General features: G+C 45.5%; 2 protein-coding genes across 17 annotated transcripts in view; one reads left to right on the top strand and one right to left on the bottom strand.

The window, feature by feature from the left end:
- Positions 1 to 14,812, top strand: part of LOC6591251 (transient receptor potential cation channel trpm) — a 39,974-nt gene extending 25,162 nt beyond the window's left edge. For 4 of the 15 annotated variants that reach the window (XM_026985760.1, XM_026985758.1, XM_026985757.1 and 1 more), the window contains 23 exons: positions 6 to 162; positions 258 to 359; positions 2,583 to 2,775; positions 2,835 to 3,024; positions 3,088 to 3,299; positions 3,364 to 3,516; positions 3,798 to 3,872; positions 5,810 to 5,866; positions 6,251 to 6,289; positions 6,870 to 7,019; positions 7,154 to 7,311; positions 7,527 to 7,717; positions 7,781 to 7,926; positions 10,333 to 10,432; positions 10,495 to 10,616; positions 10,698 to 10,821; positions 11,233 to 11,465; positions 11,729 to 12,004; positions 12,069 to 12,453; positions 12,638 to 12,847; positions 13,091 to 13,228; positions 13,486 to 13,643; positions 13,717 to 14,812. In XM_026985760.1, coding sequence (XP_026841561.1) covers positions 6 to 162; positions 258 to 359; positions 2,583 to 2,775; positions 2,835 to 3,024; positions 3,088 to 3,299; positions 3,364 to 3,516; positions 3,798 to 3,872; positions 5,810 to 5,866; positions 6,251 to 6,289; positions 6,870 to 7,019; positions 7,154 to 7,311; positions 7,527 to 7,717; positions 7,781 to 7,926; positions 10,333 to 10,432; positions 10,495 to 10,616; positions 10,698 to 10,821; positions 11,233 to 11,465; positions 11,729 to 12,004; positions 12,069 to 12,453; positions 12,638 to 12,847; positions 13,091 to 13,228; positions 13,486 to 13,643; positions 13,717 to 14,799 — 4,652 coding nt within the window. In that variant the 3' untranslated portion in view covers positions 14,800 to 14,812. Of the gene's footprint in view, positions 1 to 5; positions 163 to 257; positions 360 to 2,582; positions 2,776 to 2,834; positions 3,025 to 3,087; positions 3,300 to 3,363; positions 3,517 to 3,797; positions 3,873 to 4,951; positions 5,015 to 5,809; positions 5,867 to 6,250; positions 6,290 to 6,869; positions 7,020 to 7,153; positions 7,312 to 7,526; positions 7,718 to 7,780; positions 7,927 to 10,332; positions 10,433 to 10,494; positions 10,617 to 10,697; positions 10,858 to 11,232; positions 11,466 to 11,728; positions 12,005 to 12,068; positions 12,454 to 12,637; positions 12,848 to 13,090; positions 13,229 to 13,485; positions 13,644 to 13,716 lie in introns of those variants that run through there. The other 11 variants (XM_026985766.1, XM_002015415.2, XM_026985770.1 and 8 more) reach the window with 8 other exon arrangements.
- Positions 14,813 to 16,693: 1,881 nt separating this feature from the next.
- Positions 16,694 to 24,137, bottom strand: LOC6591200 (integrin alpha-PS3). Of its 2 annotated transcripts, none has more exons than XM_026985771.1 (8): positions 23,929 to 24,137; positions 19,302 to 20,286; positions 19,095 to 19,197; positions 18,446 to 19,030; positions 18,252 to 18,381; positions 17,830 to 18,192; positions 16,879 to 17,767; positions 16,694 to 16,813 (listed from the first exon to the last, which is right to left on the bottom strand). In XM_026985771.1, exons 1-8 carry the CDS (start codon positions 24,120 to 24,122, stop codon positions 16,709 to 16,711), a joined length of 3,354 nt encoding a protein of 1,117 aa, XP_026841572.1. In that variant the 5' UTR covers positions 24,123 to 24,137; the 3' UTR covers positions 16,694 to 16,708. The 2 variants fall into 2 exon arrangements, with proteins under 2 accessions (XP_026841572.1, XP_026841573.1); XM_026985772.1 differs by lacking the exon at positions 23,929 to 24,137 and adding an exon at positions 21,017 to 21,213.
- Positions 24,138 to 24,394: the final 257 nt, after the last annotated feature.

Below are 24,394 nucleotides of genomic sequence, written 5' to 3'. Positions count from 1 at the left end.
CTTAGGCGCCCTGGATGAAGCCATGATGCAGGCCCTGGAACACGATAGAATCGATTTTGTCAAATTACTTTTGGAGAACGGCGTTTCAATGAAGAAATTTTTAACAATACCGCGCCTCGAGGAGCTCTACAACACAAAGCACGGCCCGGCCAACACACTGGGGTGAGCATTAGGGTCCACAGACTGGCCCAAATGCTCGCCATTCGGCCTATGTAAATTTGGACTGTGGTCCGCTCCGCTTTCTTTGTCGCCTACAGGTACATTCTGCGCGATGTGAGGCCGCACATACCCAAGGGCTACATTTACACTCTCCACGACATTGGCCTGGTGATCAATAAACTGATGGGCGGCGCCTACCGGTGAGTGCCGGGGTATTATATGATTCACGTTTGTCCAAACACACAATGGGCCAAAAAACTATGGTCACATAGCTAAGTATTTCCGTACCGCTTTGCCTGTTTATGCGTTTGAAACATACTTAAACATACTCCTCCATCATCCTGCATCAACCGGCGAGTCCGAAGAGACGGCGGTCCGTATCTATGCCTAGTCCCCCTCAATCTCAAAGCTACGAGTCTAAGTTTCGCCCGTATTCTGCTCACTTTATCGTATAGTGTAGATGCAATATGTTTCAAATGTTCAGTCAAGCAAAAGTCTCAAGCTGCATCCGATGGTTCACTCAAACTGCATAAATGCTAGCTCTTACGATTCGGCAGTTGGCCATGTGAATTCAAGCAAGCGCGCGTCTACTTTTTTTGACCAAAAGAAACTGTAGAGCTTGTGGGCTGCAAACAATTGCCAAAGCAATAAGAGATCGAGATGGCTAAGCATTTCATTCGCCCTATGGATGGCCTTCACTTGTGGTGGTCTGAACTGGGAGTCGGAAAGTTTGTTCATCAAATTTGTTCATCAATGTACACAAAAATTCCTGAACACCAAGCTGTATTGCAAGTAAAAAGAGCTTCCTTTGTCATGTTGATTTGAGAAATGCGACTACGGCGGAAAGGCAAAGGAGCGAGGCCTCAGCCACACGTCCCTTAATTATGCAGCATTAACATTTTAGCCTGCGAGGCGAAAAATGTTCGGGCGACCTAAGTTTTTTAATTTTTCCCATAAAGTGCGGATGCCTTGGCTCAGCCAGGGATTGCCCAGCAACTTGTTTGTGGCTTAAATAAAAAATCGTTGTTGCTGAAGCTGACGGGATCTGGGATCACTCAATTTAAAAAAGAGTCAAGTGCATGCTGAGAAAGTTTGTTGACCCTTGTTGAACCCTGTATGGGGCGAATTTTCGAGAAAACTTTCAAAAATAAGAAAATTCCCCAAACGGCTCTGAGGTTGTATGGCGACGAGGCTTTTAACACAAGCTAATTAATGTGCTAGCTTTCATTTTCCATTGAAGTAGATTTGAACTGTGCACGGGCCTTCCAACGGGTGCCCCTTAACGGTTGTTCCTTTTCAATGAACCCATCTGTGTGTCCAGTCCGGCTGAATCCTGATGTCGGCAGCTCAACCTTAAGTCGTCTTTATTGCTTTTGAATAAATATCTTCAAGCATAGCCAGCCATTCTGATGGGGTTTGCTTGCAAACTAATTTGACACCACTTGCCTCTTGCCTTTTGTACGTTCTCGGTGTTCGGTGTTCGCTGTTAGCTGCTCTTTTTATTCCACTAAGTATCCACTATCCCACCCTACTTTCAACGTGCTGTTTGCCACGTTTGTGTTTCGATCAGAGGTCCCGGACTCCTCCCTCGTCATCGGTGGAATGCTATCAGACAAATGGCCATCTAAATGGCAAATGCTACCTAAGCTATGAGCCGGCATCGAAGCTGTTCTGTTTATATATTAAATTACGGACTTAGGCCCTTTGCCTTTTGCGGCTCTCTTGGGCTGGGGTACTCGTGTGATTTCTTGCTCCGATTCAAAGGGTCTAGACATTTAAATTCGGTCTTCAACAGCAAGAGCAGATAAGGAGCGGAGTCAAGGAGCACTGGGCTTAATTAAAAGCATTAAAGTTTTGCGATTAGATTAACACAAAATTCAAATGGGCCTGCCCTTTTGGCTGCTGTGTGCTGCCGACGGGCAACGGCCAACGGCCAACGGGTGTCTTTCGGCTTAGCTTGGCAGCAAAATCAATTGATTCGCCATTTGATGTGACATAAATATTTGATGGCTGTTTTTCTTGATGCTCTGCATTTAATTGGGCGCACGTTAAACGCCTACAGGTCCTTGCGAATGCCGATTATGCCAGGCCATTGGACTTGTTTGTTGCGTCAAGTAGCAGTACTCGTAGGCTTATTACTTTTTTACCTCCCATTCTGGCTTAGTCCTAGTATTCGTGGAAGAGGCAGTCGCACAACGGGCCTAGACAAGAAAACCAAAATTATATTCAAATTTCAGCCTGGAAGGTACTCGACCTGCCAGCAAACAATGAAATGGGTACACATAATAGAATGTGAATTGGAGGGCTTTCGTTATCCGTTTGGTTGTACCCGGTTGGTTGTCTGTGACTCTGGGGGTTTGGGCGTCTAAAAATTAGCCAATAGCACGAGTATTAGATTAAATATCCGTCTGTGTATCCTGCAGGTCCTATTACACGCGTCGCAAGTTCCGTCCCATCTACGCCAAGGTCATGAACAGCTATGCCAACGCCTGCCGGAAGTCCTCGACATATCAATACCAAAGGTATGCGGGAGCCAATTCACTAAGTCTGGTGACGGGACTGCTGCCGTTTACCTCGGAGATGGCGCTGTTTGAGTTCCCGTTCAACGAGCTGCTGGTAAGAGCTCACCCAACCGGGAGTTCCCAGGGAGTTTTTTAACGGAAGTTCGATTGTAGATTTGGGCCGTTCTGACCAAGCGGCAGCAAATGGCTCTGCTTATGTGGACGCACGGCGAGGAGGCACTAGCCAAATCACTGGTTTCCTGCAAACTTTACAAGGCCATGGCGCATGAGGCGGCCGAGGACGACTTGGACACAGAGATCTACGAGGAGCTGCGCTCCTATGCCAAGGAGTTCGAGAGCAAAGGTGAGTGCTAAGCACCCTTGCGGCTGACTTGCCAATCGAATTCCGGCTTCATACTTGGTGCAGGCAACAAGCTCCTGGACTTCAGCTACCGCCAGGACGCGGAGAAGGCGCAACGTTTGCTCACCTGCGAGCTGCATTCGTGGTCCAACCAGAGCTGCCTGTCACTGGCCGTGGCGGCGAATCACCGGGCTCTGCTTGCCCACCCCTGTAGTCAGGTCATCCTGGCCGATCTCTGGATGGGCGGCCTACGCACCCGCAAGAATACCAACTTCAAGGTGCGACTTCTAGCAATGGCCGAGCCAGCTGAATCTTTGATTCTAAATTGTATCTTGTGTGCAGGTCATCTTGGGTTTGGTGATGCCTTTGTACATCAGGCAGCTGGACTTTAAGTCGAAGGAAGAGCTCCAGCAAATGCCGCAAACCGAGGAGGAGCACTTGGAGAACCAAAACTTGGACAATGACGATTCGGATCGCTCCCAGCCCGATGCCGAGGTAGATCAATCAGCAGTTCAATTTATTCGCCGCTGTTCTTCTGTTCATATATGTAAAACTAATTTCAAACTTGAATTACATTTGTTTGTGTTGTCTGTATGTGCCAATCCTGAGTGTGCCTTACACATTTCAGCGTCAGCTTTCAGTTTATAAATTTAAATTTATTCAACTAATTTACCAACTAAAGTTTACCACTTATATACCATTAACGAGATGCCGCTCTGCTATTCATCACCACTCCTAACCAAACGCTTTCCGAATCCAAATCTATCTGTTTGTAGAGCGCCCTTTTAAAAGCCAAAAGATCCATTTCCTTGAGATATAGGATGGGCGCGAACACTTATAATCGCGAAAAGGTAGTAACAATTGCTCAACTGATCTAAGTCAATTCCTGTGTATTTTCTGTACAAGTCGTCTATGCATACTCCTGATATACATATGTATCTTCTATTTGCTGCTCGCTGTTTCTATATCTCTATCTCTCTTTCTCGCTTTCTCGCTTTCTTTCTCTATCTCTACCTCTTTCTCTGATTCGGTGTCTGAGCACTGTGCCTACATATTCTTTGTGTTTTTTTCTACTGTATGTATTATGTATGCTACCAAAACCGACTTTAGTCGCTCTGTACTTTATATGTTTTTAGTTTTCAAATGTTATTCGCTTTCAGTAACGTTATTTGGTATGTGTATGTAAATATTATATATTGTATTTGGATTTAAGCCCTGCAAGGGCTTTATAGTAACGATTGGATAGGAAAATGCTTAGGCGGGCTAGGAGACATGTTCGAGCTCAACTATGCCACATTCTGGCTAAGTCTACGAATGGTCGAAGGACGTTCATTCGCTGTACAAATTTCCCATAAGCAAACGGAAGCATTCGCTTCGAAAGATACGACCAGAGACCATTCGCAACGAGCGGTTCGGTATTAACTATTATTGTATAGTATTTTTGAGAGTTTTGACAAAGTCGATTGTTGCACAGAGAATTAAATAGAGAGAAGTAACTAAGGATAGTCACCCGGTTTTTATAGTTTCGTTGAAACTATAAAAACACGAATGAAATTACAGCTCGCAGAGTTTGCCTGCTAAAAGTTTATTTGCAGAAGGCGGAAAAGGGTCAGACATGGCTACGTCGACCATGACGTTGATGATTAGTCGCGGCGTAGATCAAGTACATCAGACATTTGGCCACGCTCTTCTCCGCCTCCGCTAAGAACCCTCAGTGATAATAATAGATACCGAGTAGAGTATCTTAAAAGTTAAATTATTTTTAGAGGCGCTTCTGAATACCCTCGGCATTTGCCATGCGCGTCCCATTAGCGTGTGATGCGGGAGATTAATTGTGGTGACGTGGCATGGGGTTACTCAGATACATTTAAAACACACACACCGAACCTTTTGACTTTCTGACTAACTATCATTTGAATATTTTTTAAAGTGCAAGCTCATAGCAGCTGAAACAAGCTCGCCCTCCTATAAAAGCGCCGCTAATTCAACAGACGTAAGTGTCCGAACAAGTGTCCTTTTGCTTCTAATGCTTCCCATAAAATGTTCCATTTTCCCTGCTTGGCTCCGAGTTAAGTGCGAAATACCATTGCCGGAGAAATGATATCAGATATTAGTGGCAGCACAGCCGCCACTGGTTTCAATTAAGTAATAAGCTGGGCACATCACCGCCACGTTCCCCCACGTTCCCCGTCATCGAATCGCATTGATCCCAGCAGAGCCACACATGACGCTATACTTTCAGTCCGTTAGTGTCAGGCTGCCTTCTGGCACTGCACTTGTGCAAATATTTTTTTTCAGTTACGCGAGCACTGCACAAACACCCAATCTTTATTATCATCATATTTCCATCGCTGTCCCCACTGTGCGCACGCTCCACACACGGGAAAAATCCTTTCACCGGGGATCCAATTGTTGCAAAATCATTAAAGGTAGATTCTCGATGTGTCCACAGTATACTACTTCGGGCAGTCATGGCGCTTGTGTAGTTCTTGATGGTGGTGTTTATTATTATGTATTTGTACGTATATCTGTAGAATGCGAATGGTTATACTCTTATTCGGGAATAAATTATTGGCAGTCACACTTTTATTTTAAGCCATTTCCTTGTAATATAGAATCACTATGATAAATCTTTTCCTTGCTAATCGGTTCAACACACACCCATTTCAACTCTTCATCTCAACTCAAGTATTTCGTCCAAAGTCCATGGCAAATAGACGTGGAACTAAAATTTAACCATTAAATACCCTCTCTGATAAATGCGAAAAATGTGCCCAAACCGTTACAGGCTCTATTGGCGGATACTTATTCAGTACGCGATACAAAAGTACACGAAAATGGCAAAGTGAGTAATCTGACCACTTAAACTGCAACACGAAGCAAACCAACACTCACACCCCAAAAATTTCATCGAAAACTTGTACTGAGAACAGGATGAGATTCCAATTTACCCAATCCCAAAAAACCCGTAACTACATACGAAACGACACCATAAATTTGTATTTTTGTATATTTTGTTGAGAATCGTTAACACCTCTAGAGAACACTATCCCGTAGGTAACCCCCATAGTTTGTAAGTACTCGCATCACCCTGACATTTGCGAACTATGACCAATGATTCATACTCCAGCATCCATACTATACTATGCATACATACAGACAGCTTCACGTAAAGTTCCCCACATGTTGTTTTAATAAGTTTCAGTCCTGGTATCATATCAATTTACAGGTCAATCTCACTGCTGGAGCGGAAGAACCACCCTCCAATGTTAGTTGATCCCGGATTGAGTTTCTCTCCCAAAAGTATTTTTTTTTTCAATGGCACATCTGTAATTAGTTTTAGAATTTATTCCATTTAAGCCTTATTCCTTGTTCTTCTTGGGATGCTCATTTCTTAGTTGTTTATCGACAATTGGACATATTCGTAGCCAAAATTTAAATCATCCTTGTCGGCTTGCCTAAGTAGTGCAGTGTTTTTTCGCTATTTTTGTACGTAATCACTCTTCGAGAAATTATACGACTAACTATATCTGCTTAAACTATACGTGCAGCTGCGTTTCCGCGTCTCTGCGTTGCATGCTGTGTATGAAAACTAAACACGCATATAAATAGCAAACCATACATAACTGAAAATTAAAAATTAACTAGAAACAAAACCAATCAGATCACACTTTCCTCGGCCAGTCCTCTAGTCGTATACGCAATTGCCCAATGTACTATATCTCCACTCCCTTTTTGGATGTTTCATTGCACATTGATGATTTAATTAAGCCCAAATAGTGTACCTTTACGCTTTTACGCACACTAGGCTCAGCACGCTGATTAATTTCGTTGGCGTTTCTCCGTAGGTCTCGCTCACTGACTCAGATCCCGCGCAGTTCCGGGAGTTCTTCAACTTGTCGGAGTACAACGAAATCAAGCAGCACCAGCCCCTGCGCCTGAAGAAAAAGTTTCACGAGTTTTACACAGCCCCCATTACCAAATTCTGGGCTGATTCGGTAAGTAGCGTAGCGGAAATGACTATCCCTCTAGCTAGTGGGTTTCCTTTCCGAAATGTCTGACCAAGGGGGTTTTCGGATATTTAAAATTATTTCTCCACCTTTTCATTGACTGTCCAACCCTTCCGTTGCAGATTGCCTACATGTTCTTTCTGATAATGTTCTCGTTCACGGTTTTGGTCAAGATGGGACCGGTGCCGCGGTGGCAGGAGTGGTATTCGATAGCTTACATCACGACTCTGGGATTCGAGAAGGTTCGCGAAATCATATCCTCGGAGCCAGTGGCCATTACGTAAGTAGTCCTCTCCTCTCCACCGCAAAACAAGGTGTTAAATGTCACCTCTCGATGCACGATGGGAACATATGAGTCCGGACGGACTACGGAGATGTACGCATTTTCATTACTTTTTGTTCTCAATATGTTCGGGAAATGCGTGCTTCTCACGCTTGAATAAACGCTATGTCCTTGACGACGATGGGATCCGTTGATGGGAATTCGTCGGGCAGGCATAAATTTTCTGTGTGGGCGTGGAACATGTGGAACCCGTGCGACGGAGCTGCCATTATACTCTTCCTCATTGGTCTGGCATTCCGCTTCCGCCCCAACACAATGGACATCGGACGAGTCATCTACTGCGTGGACAGCATCTACTGGTATCTGCGCATACTGAACATCCTTGGCGTCAATAAATATCTTGGTAAGTTAAGCAAGGCAGCGTGGGATGATTAATTTCTCATCCGCGGAGGTCCATCTGTTGCAGGTCCCCTGGTCACCATGATGGGCAAAATGGTCAAGAACATGATATACTTCGTCGTCCTGTTGGCTGTCGTCCTGATGAGCTTCGGCGTCAGCCGTCAGGCCATACTGTACCCCAACAGCGAGCCAACTTGGCGGCTGATCAGAGAGGTAAGCCAGACGACATCTGCCGACATAAAAGCGGGTGTGCGATCGCTGAGAGCGATTCGCTGATTGTAAATACGTATGTATGTATGTACATATGTAGCTGTACTTGACGTCAAAACTGACCCATGTCCTGCTGAGAGTGATTGTGCGCGAGAGCTTGCCCCACTAAAACACACCCACCCACATATACTCTGTGTGTACTGTGTGTCCGTATGATCTGTGCACACTGACGCTGGTTTCTATTGCAGCTTTAAACTATGAGTCACGACCCGGAGTACATACATTTACTTAATAGCAAGAGAAGCAAGTTTTTGGCTTGAGTTCCTCAGTAGTGGTGCAAGCAGAACGTTAATACGTAGTTTTGGGAATTGCCCCGCAATTCGACTCACTTTTTTACCATTTTTAGCTTATGATAATTAGCTAACTACGACGATCAAAAGATCTTGTGAAATTTGATCAAACTAACGCTGATTTCAATTGATTGTATCTCGTATTGTATTCTTGTATTCTTCTTTCTTTCCATCTTTCATTTGTTTCTGGCGCATCAAATCCTTCATTTAATCCCATTTACATTTCACCCTACACTTACTCCCGCATATTTCTTGAATTTGCATTTGCCTTGATTCGTCTCGCCCTTCAACTTTTCCCAAATACCAAATGCCAGGTTATTGCCGGCTCAATTGTAGCCCCCGGATTTCCGGGTGCCCTCGGCCACAGTAGTCGCTCACACAATGCCCGCGGAGGGGGTTACGGATCCACTTTCAGCCCCGGTTCCTTTGCTGCCGGCTATCATCGCGGCCATGCAACGGCCTCGTCGCCCACGGCAACCGCTACCACCACCACCACCACGTCTACAGTGCGACCTCTATCGTCTGCAACAGCAACAGCACCAGAAACAGGCTCAGCTGCAACACCAGCGCCACATGCACCAACAGGCACAACTTTCAATTCGGCTGAGCATGGGCACTTGTCGGGCGGAAATTTAACAAATGTACAAATTAACAAAGATGAGAACAATAAATTGGTTTGCTATTTAGAGAGCCGATTGTAGCATGCTCTAGCCGCGTCCCCCCTTCGCGATTTACATAAGTGTGTTTGTGGCCAACTGTCTATAGATAGTCATTGTTGTGTCCTAATAAAGATCTGTGTGAAAATTTCAGTTTTTTGGATTCCCCAACCTCCAACCCTTAACCCCCAACCACCCTCTTACGTTCTTCGTTGGCCCCTTCTTTGATACTTCGTTTTCTATATACATGTATAGTGCCTTTATCCCCTTTTGCTCTGATCTCTCTCTCTCTGTCTCTGTCTCTATCTCTACCGCCCTTTTCCTCTCTTCTGGCCAAAAGCAAGAATTTTTGTATTATTTCCACTCTTAGCTCTAAGCCCAATCAAGTATATCAAGTATATTATGCATTTCCACTAGCATTAACAGGAGCGAATTCACGACCGTTCGTTCCCTCAGCCAAAAATGCATGCAACTCGGTTGAATTTGCAGAGATTTGTAAATAATTTGGTTCAATAGTACAGATTTTCAAATGTAAACTTCTGCATGATGTGTTCGCTAAACTCTTTGTTCTTGCATCCTTTAGGTAAATGTGTGTACTCATTGCGCTTGTAAATATTCATGCATATGAAACCTTATTTTGATTTATGCACCCATCGACTGTCAGCTTTAAGGTCTCCACTTCACTATTGACTTAATCCTTACACTCGTAGAACTACAAGTCTGTGTGTACATTCCTAGTATTTTCATATTGCATGCAAAATGTGAGCCCAACCTTGTGGGCGCATGAGAATGCATTGCCATATTAATTGTTCCCGTCGCATATTTTCCGTTCGGTTGACTTCAAACAAAGAGAAATCGAAAATATTCAATGTCGAGTCCAGCAGTTGTACAATTAATCAAGAAGGACAATGATTGCTGCGACTGTTTTATGTTTACTTTGACGTTTCAAAGAACCAATCAAGCCGTTCTGTTCCCCGTGATGATGCGATATGCAAATGAGGCGGAAAGTCGAATTCCCGCTATGACCCATAAAAAACATGTAAATAGCACGTAGCATGCTGCTTCTGATATGAAAAGAAAAACAGCCAGGACAACTACTAATCAAACTAAATTGCATCCCGCACACAAGCGCACAAACGCAAAAGACACAGATAGACACATGTATGTATTTGGGTGTACACACACATACATAGGTGTGCCAGTGATGGCTAAAATAACCAAAACTCTGTTTCGATGTGTAAACTTGCATTCATGTTGAGCCAAAGGCGAAAATTGAATTACCCTGGCCGTTTCTGGATCCGGCCGTTTCTTGCTCTTGCTCACCGTGGAGCGTGGAGCGTGGACGCCGCGCAGCAGTTGCCAATTTAATGGTGATTTTAATCTATCATCGTATCCTTGTCCAGGTCACCTACCAACCCTACTTCATGCTGTACGGCGAGGTGTTTGCCGACGACATTGACCCTCCCTGCGGCGAGGATCCGCGTCAGCCGGCCTGCGTGACGGGTAAGTTGGGCGACGTGGGCTCTGGCTCTCCGGCGGGAATGACCGTATTAATTTGATTACAGGCCATTGGGTGACACCGATAACGATGTCCATGTATCTGTTGATTGCCAATATTCTGTTGATAAATCTGCTCATCGCCGTGTTCAACAATATCTTCAACGAGGTGAACTCGGTGTCACATCAGGTACGAATGCGACAACTTCAAGGACTTGGCCGAACTCGAACTCCGAACTCGACTCAACCCAAAATCTTCTGATAATTGCAGGTTTGGATGTTCCAGCGATTCACGGTGGTGATGGAGTACCAGCAGAAGCCCGTCCTGCCGCCGCCTTTCATTGCCTTTTGCCATTTCTATTCCCTGCTAAAGTACTGTGTGCGCAAAGCGAAAGGTGAGCCAGGCATGAGCAAGTTTAGCTTTGTTCCCTGTGAGTCTATCATATCTGAATGCTTCATTCGATTGTACAATATCTAACTTCTCTCCCCGGCGTGCCTGCTCTAACACTCAACGTCGCTGTGTCTCTAACTCGGTGTCTAACCATATTACTTGCTCGTATACGCACTTCCATTGTATAAAATCATTTATGGAACATACAATACTCGTACAAAACAACAATAACAACAATAACAACGTATAATTGGGTTATGATGTACACAATGTACATACACTTTTCGTGAATTAATATTCTATTGTGCATTTCCCCCGGTGCTGCTGTTACTGTTGTCCATTGTATCGCTTTCCTGAATTTCAATTTGTTCTCTGCGACTCACATGTCCTCCTTATCGACTGTCCTGTCCCACAGGATTGGAGGTGCAGCGGGACAATGGTCTCAAACTGTTCCTGGAGAAGGATGACTTGGAACGACTGTACGACTTTGAGGAGGAATGCGTGGAGGGTTTTTTCCACGAACAGGAAATAATATTGAATCAGTCCACCGACGAGCGGGTGAAGAACACAACGGACCGGGTCGAGACCATGTCCCAGAAAATCGAGGACATCAATCAAAAGGAGAACATACAAACAGCTACGGTGCAGGTGCGTCTCCATCTCCTACACCCCTACCCTCCGCACCCTAGTTCAGAGCATCCTAATCTTTGGTTTGAATCTTTATTCAAATATCTAATACGATTTCTGTTCCCCGCATTGACATGGGTATTGGCACGAATGGAATTGAAAATGTCCATGGCCATGTCCATTCGGAACGTTCATTGTGCTGCTCCTCATGCTGCAGCTGGTGCACGCCTTTGACGGAAGCTTTCCTCACTCCGCTGTATTGTTTGTATTCTTTCACTTTATAGAACATTGAATTTCGTTTGCGGAAGATGGAGGAGTCGTCCGAACAGATACTGTCGCACCTGGCGGTCATACATCGCTTCATGTCTACACACACGGTAGGTACGGATGACATGCGCGGCTCCGCGATAAACATTCCAGCTGAAATCCATCGCATTCGCACCATTTCAATGTCGGATACCGATGGCGGCGGTGGAAGCTCAGGAAATGGAGGGGGCGGGGGTGGAGGCGCTGCAGTGCCGCTTGTTCTAGGTGCCGGCCTGAATGTCAATTCCTTGCAGGTTCGTTTTAGTTATTTATGTTTTCTCAGTCCTCAGTTAACCCGCTTCGAATTTATCGAACTAGGTGACCAACCGACGCCGCTTCAATCGCTCTCTAACGGAGGTGCGTCCAGACGCCTACATCCTCGACGAAGGCACCCACTTTGAGGTGGTGCCCTTGCCGGAGGAGCCGGATGAAGTGGTCAAGTCGCGGGAGGCCCTCAACGAGCAGGTCGTGCGGAAGGCATCGATGCAGTCGGAGGCAGACTCGGATATCTATCTGCCGTTATCGCAGCGTCCCTCTACCTGTGAGACGGTGAAGCGCACTCCATATGTTACTGTGCGCCAGGACACGGGGGCCAGCACGGAGAGTAAGGACACCTTGACACCTCTAGGCACCAACGATGACGACCAGACGCTCGTCGGGGGCGACAACTCCGATGATGCGGCACCGGACATCAACTTTGAGGGTAATTTCATAGCCGGCCACTAATCAACTGCTTCCCCGATTGCATTTGCTATCGTTCACTCTTTGTGTTGTGTTATGTTGCGTTGATCTGTTCTCCTCTACTGCTCTGTACTGTAATTCTCTGTACTGTAATTCTGTAGCGCAGTAGCGACCCTCTATAAAAGTATACTTCTAATCGCATACAGCTGCCAGGCATCGAGCGCTGCGCCAGCGCACAGTCTCGCTCTGCCGCCGCAACTCGGAAACCTATTCGCTGGCCGGCGCGGACATAAATCGATCGCACATTAGCCTTAACCAGCTGACAATGCTGTCGCGTCGCCAGATGAGCCTGACTCAGTCCGAGCCTGACAGTGACAAGGACGCGCCGCCAGCGGCTGCAGGCAGCACACATCCGGGTATGTATTGAGGCGAGAAACGATACACTTTCGCACCCGGCCACAGACTTGCGCTCTAAATTCTGGCTACTAACCCTCATGCCCTCCCAATAAGCCCATCATAACCCAACCACGATCCAACCAATCCAGCAAAACGATTTGGCCCCGTAAATTTGCATTACCAGCACTATTGTGCTGCACTATCTCTCGCACCCATTTTATCTCTTACGCATTCTCAACCTAACCACGAACTCCGAACTTTAGGTAAATCAGTATTGCATGCGAAACCCTCAAGAAATATCTTGCTGAAACTGCACAGCGAGTACACGTCGATCACTGATGAGCTGGAGAGCGTCTGCCACATGATTGCCTCGCCAACGGTCTCCCTGCAGAGTAACAAAGGTAAGCTTCGTGCAGAGCCTGGGGCGCACAAGGTCACAATTTGATTTCCCATTACCACTTTTCCGTAACGTAGCCGTAACCAGAGTCCAAGAGAAACCAATATGTATATCCGTGAGAAATGTGTGACAAACTAACCGGGTGATTGCTCACTACCGTTTCATTGCCTTGCTTTAGCCGCCTTCAAAGCAGCACCTGTCAGTCGAGCAGGTCTGCCGTTCCAAACTTTTACTATAAAATGTATCATTTTCTTCTGATAGCTTCATTGGATCGCCCCAAGACGGAAATGTCGCGCGCAGAAGCCGCGGCATTACAAGAGAAGAAGCATTTGAAGGAGTGTGAGGAGAACGATTACAGAATACTAGAGGGCCTGTTCGAGGCACGTGGATCCATCGATGCCAGCGCCGAGGCCTTTGAGGTATCTCTCATTCAAAAAGCATATCCATGATAAAACTTGTCCAATTCGTAATATTCTCGATATTCCTGAACAGAGCGTCATATCCGTGGACTACAGCCATCGCTATCCACTACGTCGAGAGACTGCCGTGGAGCTGTCGCCTTCGAAGCCCTCAGCTGAGGTTGATCTCATGGGGGGCGGCGGAGGAGGCGGAGACAGCAGCGATACAAGTGGAGCTGGTAGCTGCAGTGCCATGGGGGCAGTCTCAAGTGGGTTTCAGCTCAAAAACGAGCGCCCCTGGCAGCGCAACTCCTCAATGGAGCAGCAGGCATATCCGTCACCTCTGGTTCCCTCGAGAGCCACAAGCGACTTCCTCAATCCACCCTTCGAAAGCAGCGGACGCCTGTTTAAGAAATCGAGCGAAAGTCTGCAGAAGAACTCCAGTACTGAAACAGACTATTCTGCCCATCCGTATCGCTTCATCAAGCAGAGTTCCAACGAGACGAACACCTCGCTCACCGGCTCCTATAACGTGGACACGCCCTCACTTACTGCGGAGCCCTCTTTGGATGCCTGCGACTCGCATTCGGCGACGGGAATTTCCATAAGCGTTGGTGCTGCTGGCGGAACTGCCGCTCGTTACCAGCCCATTCGCACGACTTCCATTGGCGCGGCCGATGGAAGGCAGCTACGCGACGAGAGCTCTAGTTCGCTGCAGAGTCCAGAGCTCGGAGTCCAATGCTCGGCGCCAGTGACGATGCAGGCACCGCCAGCTGTACCAACACGCCCGATGCTGCTGAAGAAACAGTTTAGCCTCGACAAGGGCAAGCCACAGCAAGCGCAAATTACTGCAGAGGCTATGGCCACACCAGAATCGGGCATAGATGCAGCAACTGTTGCCCAGGCCAGGGTCAAACTGATTTCCTCGCTAAAGCCTCAGTCTCATACGAGCAAGCTGGGAATGAACGTACTCAAGGAAAGCAGCTCCAGCACAGAGGGGTCCCGCGAGGGCGAAGGCCTGTCCACTACGTCCTCGGCGAAAAACAGCAACCCGGCTCTCTCCATACCGCAGATTAGCACGCATCTGGTGCAAGATGAGATCGCCAAGCTGTCATCCAACATAAAAAGCAGCACTGAATCTGAAAAGGACCCGCCGTATAACGAGACAATGTGTTAGAAAAATTGAAGGTGAAGACCATTTCTGAATAGTCCAATTGAGGTTGGAAGCTGGAATATGTGTTGTATAGTCATCATATACTGTTACTTGTTGTTTAAGCTAGCCTGACTAGCACGGCTCTATAAAAATACTAATCATCGGAGCTCGGTGATAAGCTAAAGCCGCTGAAAAACTAGCACTGATGGAGGCATAGAATGGATGGAAGATTGAGACTTTCGAGGGAGCTGGAAATTAGATGCGAATTAATAATTTTGACAATACATAGTTCACAAATTGTCTGTATTTTTATAAAAGTATTTAACTAGAAGATTTCATTGTTGATACATAATATATACATATGCATACTTGGTACATGCGAAAACATGGATATCAATCAATATTAAAAGGACGCATTTCTGTGTGGAAATATATCTTTCACCTTAACAGAAGACATCTGTAGATACTTTCGAAATGCCACCAATTGCTAAAATTAGTGGTAATACATATTCAACACTCCTACAAATGCTTAGGCTTAGTCAGTGTTACTCGTACATATGCAATTTTCACGTAAACACACATACATATCTTGAGCAACTTCACTACTTTACCAGCCACGAACTTCTCCTAACCAAGCATATATTTATGTAGATATTTACACTTACCTTAACAAAATGTAAAACTCAATTCAACATAATGTACTTAATAGTATTTCTGTGAGCACCTTGAACCCATTAGTACGATCCCAACTACAATTTTCACTACGAAATCAAAGTTTTTATATACATATGTATTAGCATAGGTATGTGGCTGCCAGAATTATCTTATTGTGTGCGTTCTGCAAGGTTACCAGTTAGTTAGTCCATTTTACTTGTTCGTAAGAAATAACTGTGTGTATTCTGTGTATATAGAACTGCCTTTTTCGGCTGCTTTAGATGTCTCTGTGTATATCAAATAAATGTTGCTTTAAATTATCGCAAAACTTTTAATGTTGGGCCACATTGTGCGAAAACTATAATTAGTCTTAAGAGATATGTAATTAATTAATATAGCTGTGCATTTGATTGAAGAACTACTGATTCTAGTTATTATATATCAACTTAAAATACACTTATAACACTAAGCATTTTTAAGGAAGAAGTCCCAACTTGTCGAAGTTCTGTTCCGGCTGTTTTCGACCACAACGCCACATAAATCAACATAAACTGTCTATTATTTCTAGTGCGCTCACGAAACGCTTTTAAAAACTTCGTCTTCTTTCAATATAAAAATCACTTTTCTTAATTGCTACATGTGGAAATTGTGTGGAAATTTAGATATTCTACCTGCGCACTTAAATAACACACACAAGTCAAATCAATCAGTTCCGTCTGTTACGAGCCATCTTTTTGTCATGTAATATAAAATGAATTTTTATTTAATACTTCTTCTAACATAATACTATAAGAGTTTATACAAAAGCTGTATTGTGCGCAAAATAATCTAGTTTCGGTTTTACAGTTGTTTACACATTAATAAAGTCTTTTACGTCGCCTTGTAACGTTACTTAGAACTAGTAAAACTATTCAAAAAATGTATTATTACAAATGTTTAATAAATATTTACAACAAATGGCAATCAAGTCTGTGTTGCACACGAGGCACTTTTTTATATAAAATAGTTGTCGTTAAAATATAAATTGCAAGGCACTTATCGTAGACCACTAGGAAGTCAAACCAACAAGAACATTCAATGCTTTCGCGGTTTAAAAGTTGCACCCTTTCATATAAATTGTGAGGACTATCGTAAATCGATTTCGCTTTCTTTTTAAATGCATGTAGAACACACATACTTAGTAAACATACAATTTGTAATGGCGTCTTCAAGTAATAATATTAGGATTTGGTATCTGCTGAAATTTGCAGCTTGTTTTCGGCCAAACTCTTGAATAAAGTTAGTTATTACCGTCGCAATTTAGGTTCTCAGCCTCGGGTTCGTCGGGGCTCTGCTTCACCAGTCTATTCAGTTCTTCCTTTTTGGCTCGATTGAAGAACCCGAACTAAAATAGGACGAAACAAAGCTGTGAGTTAGGGCCTTAAACATTATTTACAATGGGATACACACCTTATAGAGGGCATAGCTTATCGCTGAGAGCAAAAGCAAGCCACCGATAATGGATACAATTATGATCCAGATGGGCAGGCGTGACTGCAGATGTTTGGATATCACATTTGGCTCAATCTTCCGATTGATGGAATACGAGCTGCCGGACAGGTCTCCCTTCTTCAACAAGTCCAGATCGGTCAGGATGACAAAGTACTCCCATGGATCCAATAAAATGGCATTGACTTCATTGAGGTCAACAGAGTAACGAACATTCAGGTTGACAGGCTTATCCGCTCTAAAGTTGTAGACACGCATCTCGGCTCGGATGCAGATCGTCATGTCTGGATCCCTGCAGTTAAATACAATTGTGCGATTCACCGGCAACTTGCCCTTAAAGTCCTCGCTGAGCAGGTCGTGCGCTTTGGCGTTTGAGATGCGAGCGTACTGCTCGCGGTTGGCAGTCACCGCTTTGAGATCACGCCGCTTGCGCGTCATGGAAGCGGTAGCCACCATATCAGAGTCCAGCTCTTGCCAAGACTGGTGTATATGACCACTAGTGGTAATATCGTATCCCTGTCCATTCTGTCTAATCACCGTTCGCTCCGTACTCTGGATGCCGCGCGTGGAGGAAATTTCTATTGGATCTAGGATGAGCATGGTGTTGTTCTGATCGAACAGCTCTATACCCAGCAGCTGAGCATCGTAGGTAGCCTGCATCTTCAATGTGGTCATGTTGATGATGGGTATGATGGCAGTTGATCCAGCAATTTTATACGCTATAGGTATATGAAAGGACAATGTCAAGTCGTCGATAATACTGGGGCCATTGCTCTTAATCTCGTAATTGTTGATTATTTCCGCGGAGTTTTTGTAGTGTTCCAAGTCAATTTGGCCATTTATTTGGCCCCTGTCAAAAGACAATAGAAACTTATGTTAATTCTTTGCCTGTACAGGCCACACGTTCCTTACCCAGTGGCGTCTATCTCGGTGTACTCCCTCAGGCTGATCACATTGGTCTGCCTGTTGTCCATGGGATTCTTTTCATATCCCGTACTGAACACCTCGGCGTTTATTATAAGTGCTAACCCACTCAGAGAGCTTACATCGAAGCTAATAGTAATGCCATCCCTATCTCCCTTGGCCAGCGGTCGCCCCCGGTTCAGATCGCAGACCATTCCAGTGTCGCTAACCCGGCAATTGCCCGGTATCTGAGCAAAGCTCAAGTGGGGCACGCTCGTCACATTGAATTGTGGCAGATAGGCGGTCTCTCCGTTGTTGGTGATCTCGTAGTTCAAGCGGAGAGTATTGCCACTCCCCAAGGTGTAGGTAGGGCTATAAAATAAGAATCTGTTAGAATATTACCAAACTAAATGGAAACTGATCGGGGTTACCTCACATCCTTGCTTTTCAGTTGTAAGTCTGCAATACAAATATCAGTTGCGCAACCCGTGCTGAATATGATCTTCTCAGTGTAGACCTTCGGCTCTGCGGGATCAACAGCGACACAGGTCTCGCAGAAATCTTCAAAATTTTGGGAAATTTTAATAATAATGACACTGTACCATTTTAAAAGCTTTGATCTCACCCTCAGAATCAGGGACTTTCTTTGTTAGTTCGTATTGCATCTCCAGTTCGATGGGTGTGAATATGTCCTTCTCGCTGTAGCGCACAACGCACTCAAAGACTCTGCACTGCTCAGTCAGTCCTGCGTCGACTGTGAAGCTCATTTCATGGCTTTGAGTCTGAGTAAACTTGGCCCGTTTCAACTGTGAATCGATGACGATGCGTATGGTCATCTCCTGCTTCTGGACTGCCGGCGCTGTGGCCGTTGTGGTTATTCCGTAGCAGGCTGTGATTGCCACCTTGTCCTGCTCCGGCTTGATTTCACGCGACTGTGATTTTACAGTAGCTTTTAACCTGACAACGGGATAGGCACGATACAAATACACGGCCTCAGCATTTGGAGCTCCGATTGCAAAGTCATTAAATCCATTGCCGTCGATGTCGGACCCACGGGAGAGGCCGTGGCCAAACATATGTTCTCCATACTTTGAAGGTTTGCCCGAAGGCGCATCCAGCCGCTGACTGGGCTGGCTCCGCAGACCGTGCTCGCTACCCAGGTAGATGAAAACCGATCCATTTCCCGCAAACGGCGCCCCGACAGCGATATCTGTTCAAAAGCGGAAACGAGCTAATTAAGCCAGTCCGAAATAGATGAAAGGACAACTACTAACCATTGTAGCCATCGTGATTAATGTCTCCCAGGCGGGTCAGCGTAGTCCCGAAGCGTGCCTTGCTGGCAATGGGCGATCGCAGCAGTTTCGACTCAAAATTGAACTGCAATCGATAGCATTTTGGTTATTGGTTGGGTTATATTAGGTTAGTCACGTTATTACGGTGCCCTAACGAGGCGGGGCTCACGAAGCCATACTCATACTCACAAAGCCCTTGTTGATAAAAACATAGATGGCACCGTTGTCGTGCGAGTCTTCCTGGGAGTGTTGGGGGGCTGAAATCACCACATCCGTCCTTCCATCGCCGTTGAGATCCTCGGCGAGGACCGAATAGCCGAAGTACTCCCCAAACTGCTCTCCACGGAACACGTGGAATTTCTTTATGGTCTTGCCCAGAACATCGAATATATATGCCTCGCCGGATTGTCTGTTGGCCTGCGGAGCGGTGGCCACGTACAGCAGAGTGGTTAGGTTCGTGCTGTCAAAGTAACCAGAGGCCACAGAATAGCCAAAGTAGGAGTCATCCTGTTGACCCCAGTTCTGTGGCTTGGGAATTTCCGGGACAAAGTTGTCGGGTGTGTAGTCATTGGAGTCGCTTTCCCGAGTCTTTCGGCGCAAAGCGCTGCTCGTGTCGCGCCGGCTGACGCTTGGGTTTTCTGCAGGGTCCACTCGCCCATAGAGTATCACCGATCCCTTCCAGGTATATATGCCCGGGGCACCAATTAGAAATTTGCTGTTGTCGTCCGAAACATGAGCACTCAGTCCCAGCTCGCCGAGTATGTAGTAGAAGTTGATTTCGTTGTTCTCCTGCACCACCTGATCCGTCTTTAGCCGCAACGGGGAAATCCGATTGACGTGCTCCGGACTGCCAGCCAGGGTGTTTTTCACCCAGTAGCAAACTCCATGCATATGGTAATCCTTTGTGCTGGGAGCATAAAATCGCGGGGCGCAAACCAGAAGCTTGTCCGCGTCGCTAGTGCCGCCGTCCATCGAGCCACCCAGCCACTGGAAGTCCTTTCGCTCCGAGTCGTAGGTGTACTCGCTGAACGGAGCGTCTCGGTTTCCATTGGGATCGAGGACATATGGGTTGCAGGAGCCGGTACTCAAGGAGCACCTGTAAATGGCGCCGGTCTCATTGATCTGGCGCTGTGACTCCAGGGACGACTGGGCGCGCGGGGCTCCTACAATGACACTGAAACGAGACAAGGGGAATCGAATTAGTCAGACTTTGGAGGCAGTTATTGTCTATGTATCATTCATTAGTCGATTTTTCCGTATAAATTTCTCTCAAGTGGAAAACGAGATAGCATATGAGACTGCCCATCGGGTGCGGTTTCTGCGGGCAATCACTAGCGCTTTTAACTTAGCGGCGTTTGACTGTGGCAGCAGGCAATCTTATCGTAAAGCGCAGAAAACGGAGCTGGCAATGTTGGTTGATAACAAATTGGCATTGACTATTTGTTTAGCTTGAAAAGAACGAGTTTTGATGCCAAAAATTTGACATAGTACATCCGACAAAGGTACGAACGTGCGACAGAGCGAATATTTGCATAGTTTCCAGCTCTACCCGCTGCCACCGCTCCAGACTCATACACCCACCCAGTGGGGGCAAGGCAGAGCAGTCACCTCCTCGTTATGTGTAGATAATTGATATCGAGAGTATGACTTCATCGTTTGCACACGGTCTTCAACGTTTTGCACTGAACTGTGCTTCTTTGTCGCTGAACCTCTCCTCTCAACAATTTCATTCACTTTTACTACTGCTACTATTTCGGAGTTCGATTGCCGCCAGCGTGAATCATCCGAACGCAATGCACAACCTGTTTACTCTAACGGACGGTCCTCTCGCTGTCGCTGCCCGCACCCAGCAGCTCCAAAGTCGCGGAGTTTCAGAGCTTCCAGAGTCTTCCCCGCCCACTTACCCATTCGGTCGCAGGCTCATGGTATAACCAAAATATGACGCACGCACTTTGGGCAAAGCGGTGGCGAACTGTGGATCGTTTATCTGCCTATTCGGACGAGGGGATAAGTTAAAGGCCCCTACGCTGCCCGCGAGACAGCAGAACAGCAGCAATACATCCCGAGTCAGGATCGACAAGTGACCTTGCAGCGCCATATCCGCACTTGTAGGTAACTTGTATAAGCCTTTTCGAAATATTGTTTAAATATACTGGTTAAAACTAGACAACTTCGATTTTAGGTGTACTATCACTATCACGCTGTCTTAGCACTAGCACTGAATGACGTGGAGAACCGCGTCCGCATCGAATGAAAGATGAAAGTTGAATAATCAAGTACCCGACCCGACCACCCGACGACTACCTCAATGAGAGCGCGAGCGCAAACGCGAACGCGAGGTGTAGAGAGCCCGACTGGGCCAGTTTGTGCCGTTGCTGAGAGAGAACCAAACCTCTCTCTTTCCTCTCACTGATTACTCACTTTACCGTTGTCGCTCATCCAGATTTCGAAATCGGTTCGCGGGAGAGCTACTGCTTCGAGGAGTATCTTTGTCAATTTTTAGACACAATATTAGTGATTTTAGCGAAACAGATTCATTGCAATCATTACACAAGTGGGTGGGTAGTTTTCGAACAGCCTCACGCCTGATTCATGCCGGATTTAATTGATACGAACTATTAAGATATCCAATATCTGTGTTTTTCCTAGTTTTGTAAGCTGAAAAAACTCCTCGGATTAGTCAGCGCCAATGACGATGCCCAATGGTCCCTAGGGTATACATACATATGTACATATGTAGATACGATTATGCTCGCCAACATTATAACAAAGTAGCTAATGTGACAACACCGGTTGCGAGACACAGGCATATGGCACCGGGCTACCGGCTCCAAAATGTCTTAATGCTGAGGAAAAGGAAAGGGAATGAAAACAGCCAGCCCAGTTTTGTTTTTGTTTCAACGAAGAAGTCTGGATGTGCGATATGTGCTGAGCGGAACTTCTTGTTCCGTTGTTCCCCAAGAGTGAGTCATACCATGTAGACTGTCTCACACGCATACCCTACCCCGATCCCATGCCTGGCCCTTGTAAGTGCACCGAAGATGCTCGCTTTGTTTAAACAATGAACTGTTTATTTGAATGGGCAACAAGCCACGTTGGGACCACACAAATCTTCGCTCCATCGTCAGCGACATGAGTTCAGGAGCAGCGGCCAACAAATGTTCAAGAACAAAAGCTACCCCGCTACCCTGCTGCAGCGATTTTGGTTTGTTGGTTTTTTCGGAATCGGGTTTAATGACCAGGAGAAAAGCGGCTAAAAATATTTGTGTGGTGTCAAGTCGGTGTGGGAGGGGAGGAGGAACTTAGGCATGGGCATGGGGATGGATGAGGCGCCGCTGCAATACAGAATGCAGCTGTTGCGTTCGCCGACGCCGTAGTACCCCCATTACTCGGATTCTGATTGGAAACTTGTGTGACTCATGCAGCCTGTATTGGTTGCATGGCGACACTCATTTCCCCGTGCAGTTTTTTGCCAGTTCGGACTCGAGTGACCACAGTCCGTGGAAATGGTAATATGTTTATACTCGGTACCCCGCTGCTCTCCAGGAAGCAATAGAAACGAACATTAGTTTTTAATTTTGGTCAACTTCAATTGATGTGAAATAAATTGCAGCTTGCCGTGATTTTACGCGCAATTTCCGTATATAATTAGGCTAGAGTACTCCATGATGGCAGCAGTAATTTGTACCTGGTAAAGTACCAGCAATAAAAAAAAACTAGGGAACTCGGGAACGGTTGAAGAAATTGTACCAAGTAGCCTCACAGGTTTTTTGTGGCAATGGTAAATGGTGTAATATGGTACAGCTTCTAACGAGATTAACAAATCTCTGTTTGATTCTAAGCCAATGAAAATGCAATTCTAAAGATATGAATCAATCATTAATCTTTCTTCAATTAACATAAATACTTTTGCATGTGGGTGGATTTGACCACACATTGATAATTCTCTTCAATAATGTTTAGAATGAGAACGAACCCATAAAAGAAGAGTATCTCGTATCTCGTATTACTTGTGCTTAAAACTTTCTGATTTGAGCCGTCCTCTGAGGTGTGTGATGTCATTTCTGAGCAAAAGTCGCCGCCATCAGGTCTACATATCATATGATTCGAAGTACCTATGTACATACCTACAAAGTATGTAGGTCGCCCAAAAACACATAGAAAAGTGTTGGAGTTTGTCAGTTGTGTGGATCGTCGCCGAAGCCGAGACTTGATCTCGGATCTGTGGCAATTGAAACTGATGGCAATTGAAGCCAGTTTTTTGTTGTTATTTTTAGATATTGCTGTCTGAAGTGATATTGTTTTTGAGTGGTTTGAGAGGGGCTGAGACTTTCCTACTCTACTTGTATTATTAGTTGCTGGGGCATGTTTATGCAGCTGCCCAGTCGAGATTGATGGCGGGGAAAAGATATCCACTTGCCGCCATGGAGCCATTTACGATTGCGGTTTTAGCACGCTACTCGTCAAGCTGAAAACAAATAAAAGTGGCTCTACCAGAACTTTTCTAATTTTGTCAATCCCATCTTTAACACCTCCAAACTATTTACTCGTACAGTACATATGTATGTGTACATATGTGTACAGGTCTCAACTTTTGTTTCCATGTGCCACAAGTCTTAAAATATTGACAAAGGTGGTGACTCAAAGTACGGAATTGAAAAGAATTGGTTGTCTTTAAGCAAATCAACCGAACGGAAGGGAACGTATGCCAGTTATCGAAATGTGTGCATGGTATATATTCACACTGGGCCGGGGTGTTTGTCGAATTATTTACATATGTACAAACATTTCACTCCCCTGCCTCTATGCAACTCACCTGGTTGGACGTATCACCAGGGTGTATCCAAAGTAGGAGCTGCGCGTTTGGTTCAAGTGAAAACGCAAATGTTGGGGGGCGCCTAACACTAGGTTTGCACGCGGCGAAAAGTTAAAGGCATCAACCAGTAGGCCTGGCAGCAGATGCAACTGCAGGGACAGCGACACGAGTATCCAGAGACGGCAGATATCCATTTTAGTTGAAGTTAGTGATTGAAATTTCATCGAAATTCATTAAAAATTAAATTATGCTCATTCGTAATTTCTCTTTAATTTATTTCGCGCTCTGCGAGCTCCGACATGCCATTAAATCACAGTTTTAAACAGATTCGCTCAGTCACAGTGACACAAGCCACTCGAAAAGCAGGATTTAGTACACATTTATTTATGATTTATTGAATTTAATTGACGCTCTCTACGCACACACTCGGGCACTTTATATTCGCATTGACGTTCGCTTATGTTAG

This window comes from Drosophila persimilis, unplaced genomic scaffold (genome assembly GCF_003286085.1).
Source record: "Drosophila persimilis strain 14011-0111.01,24,50 unplaced genomic scaffold, DperRS2 tig00000002-arrow-pilon, whole genome shotgun sequence".
Classification (NCBI taxonomy): domain Eukaryota; kingdom Metazoa; phylum Arthropoda; class Insecta; order Diptera; family Drosophilidae; genus Drosophila; species Drosophila persimilis.
This window is presented reverse-complemented; position numbering and strand designations above follow the sequence as displayed.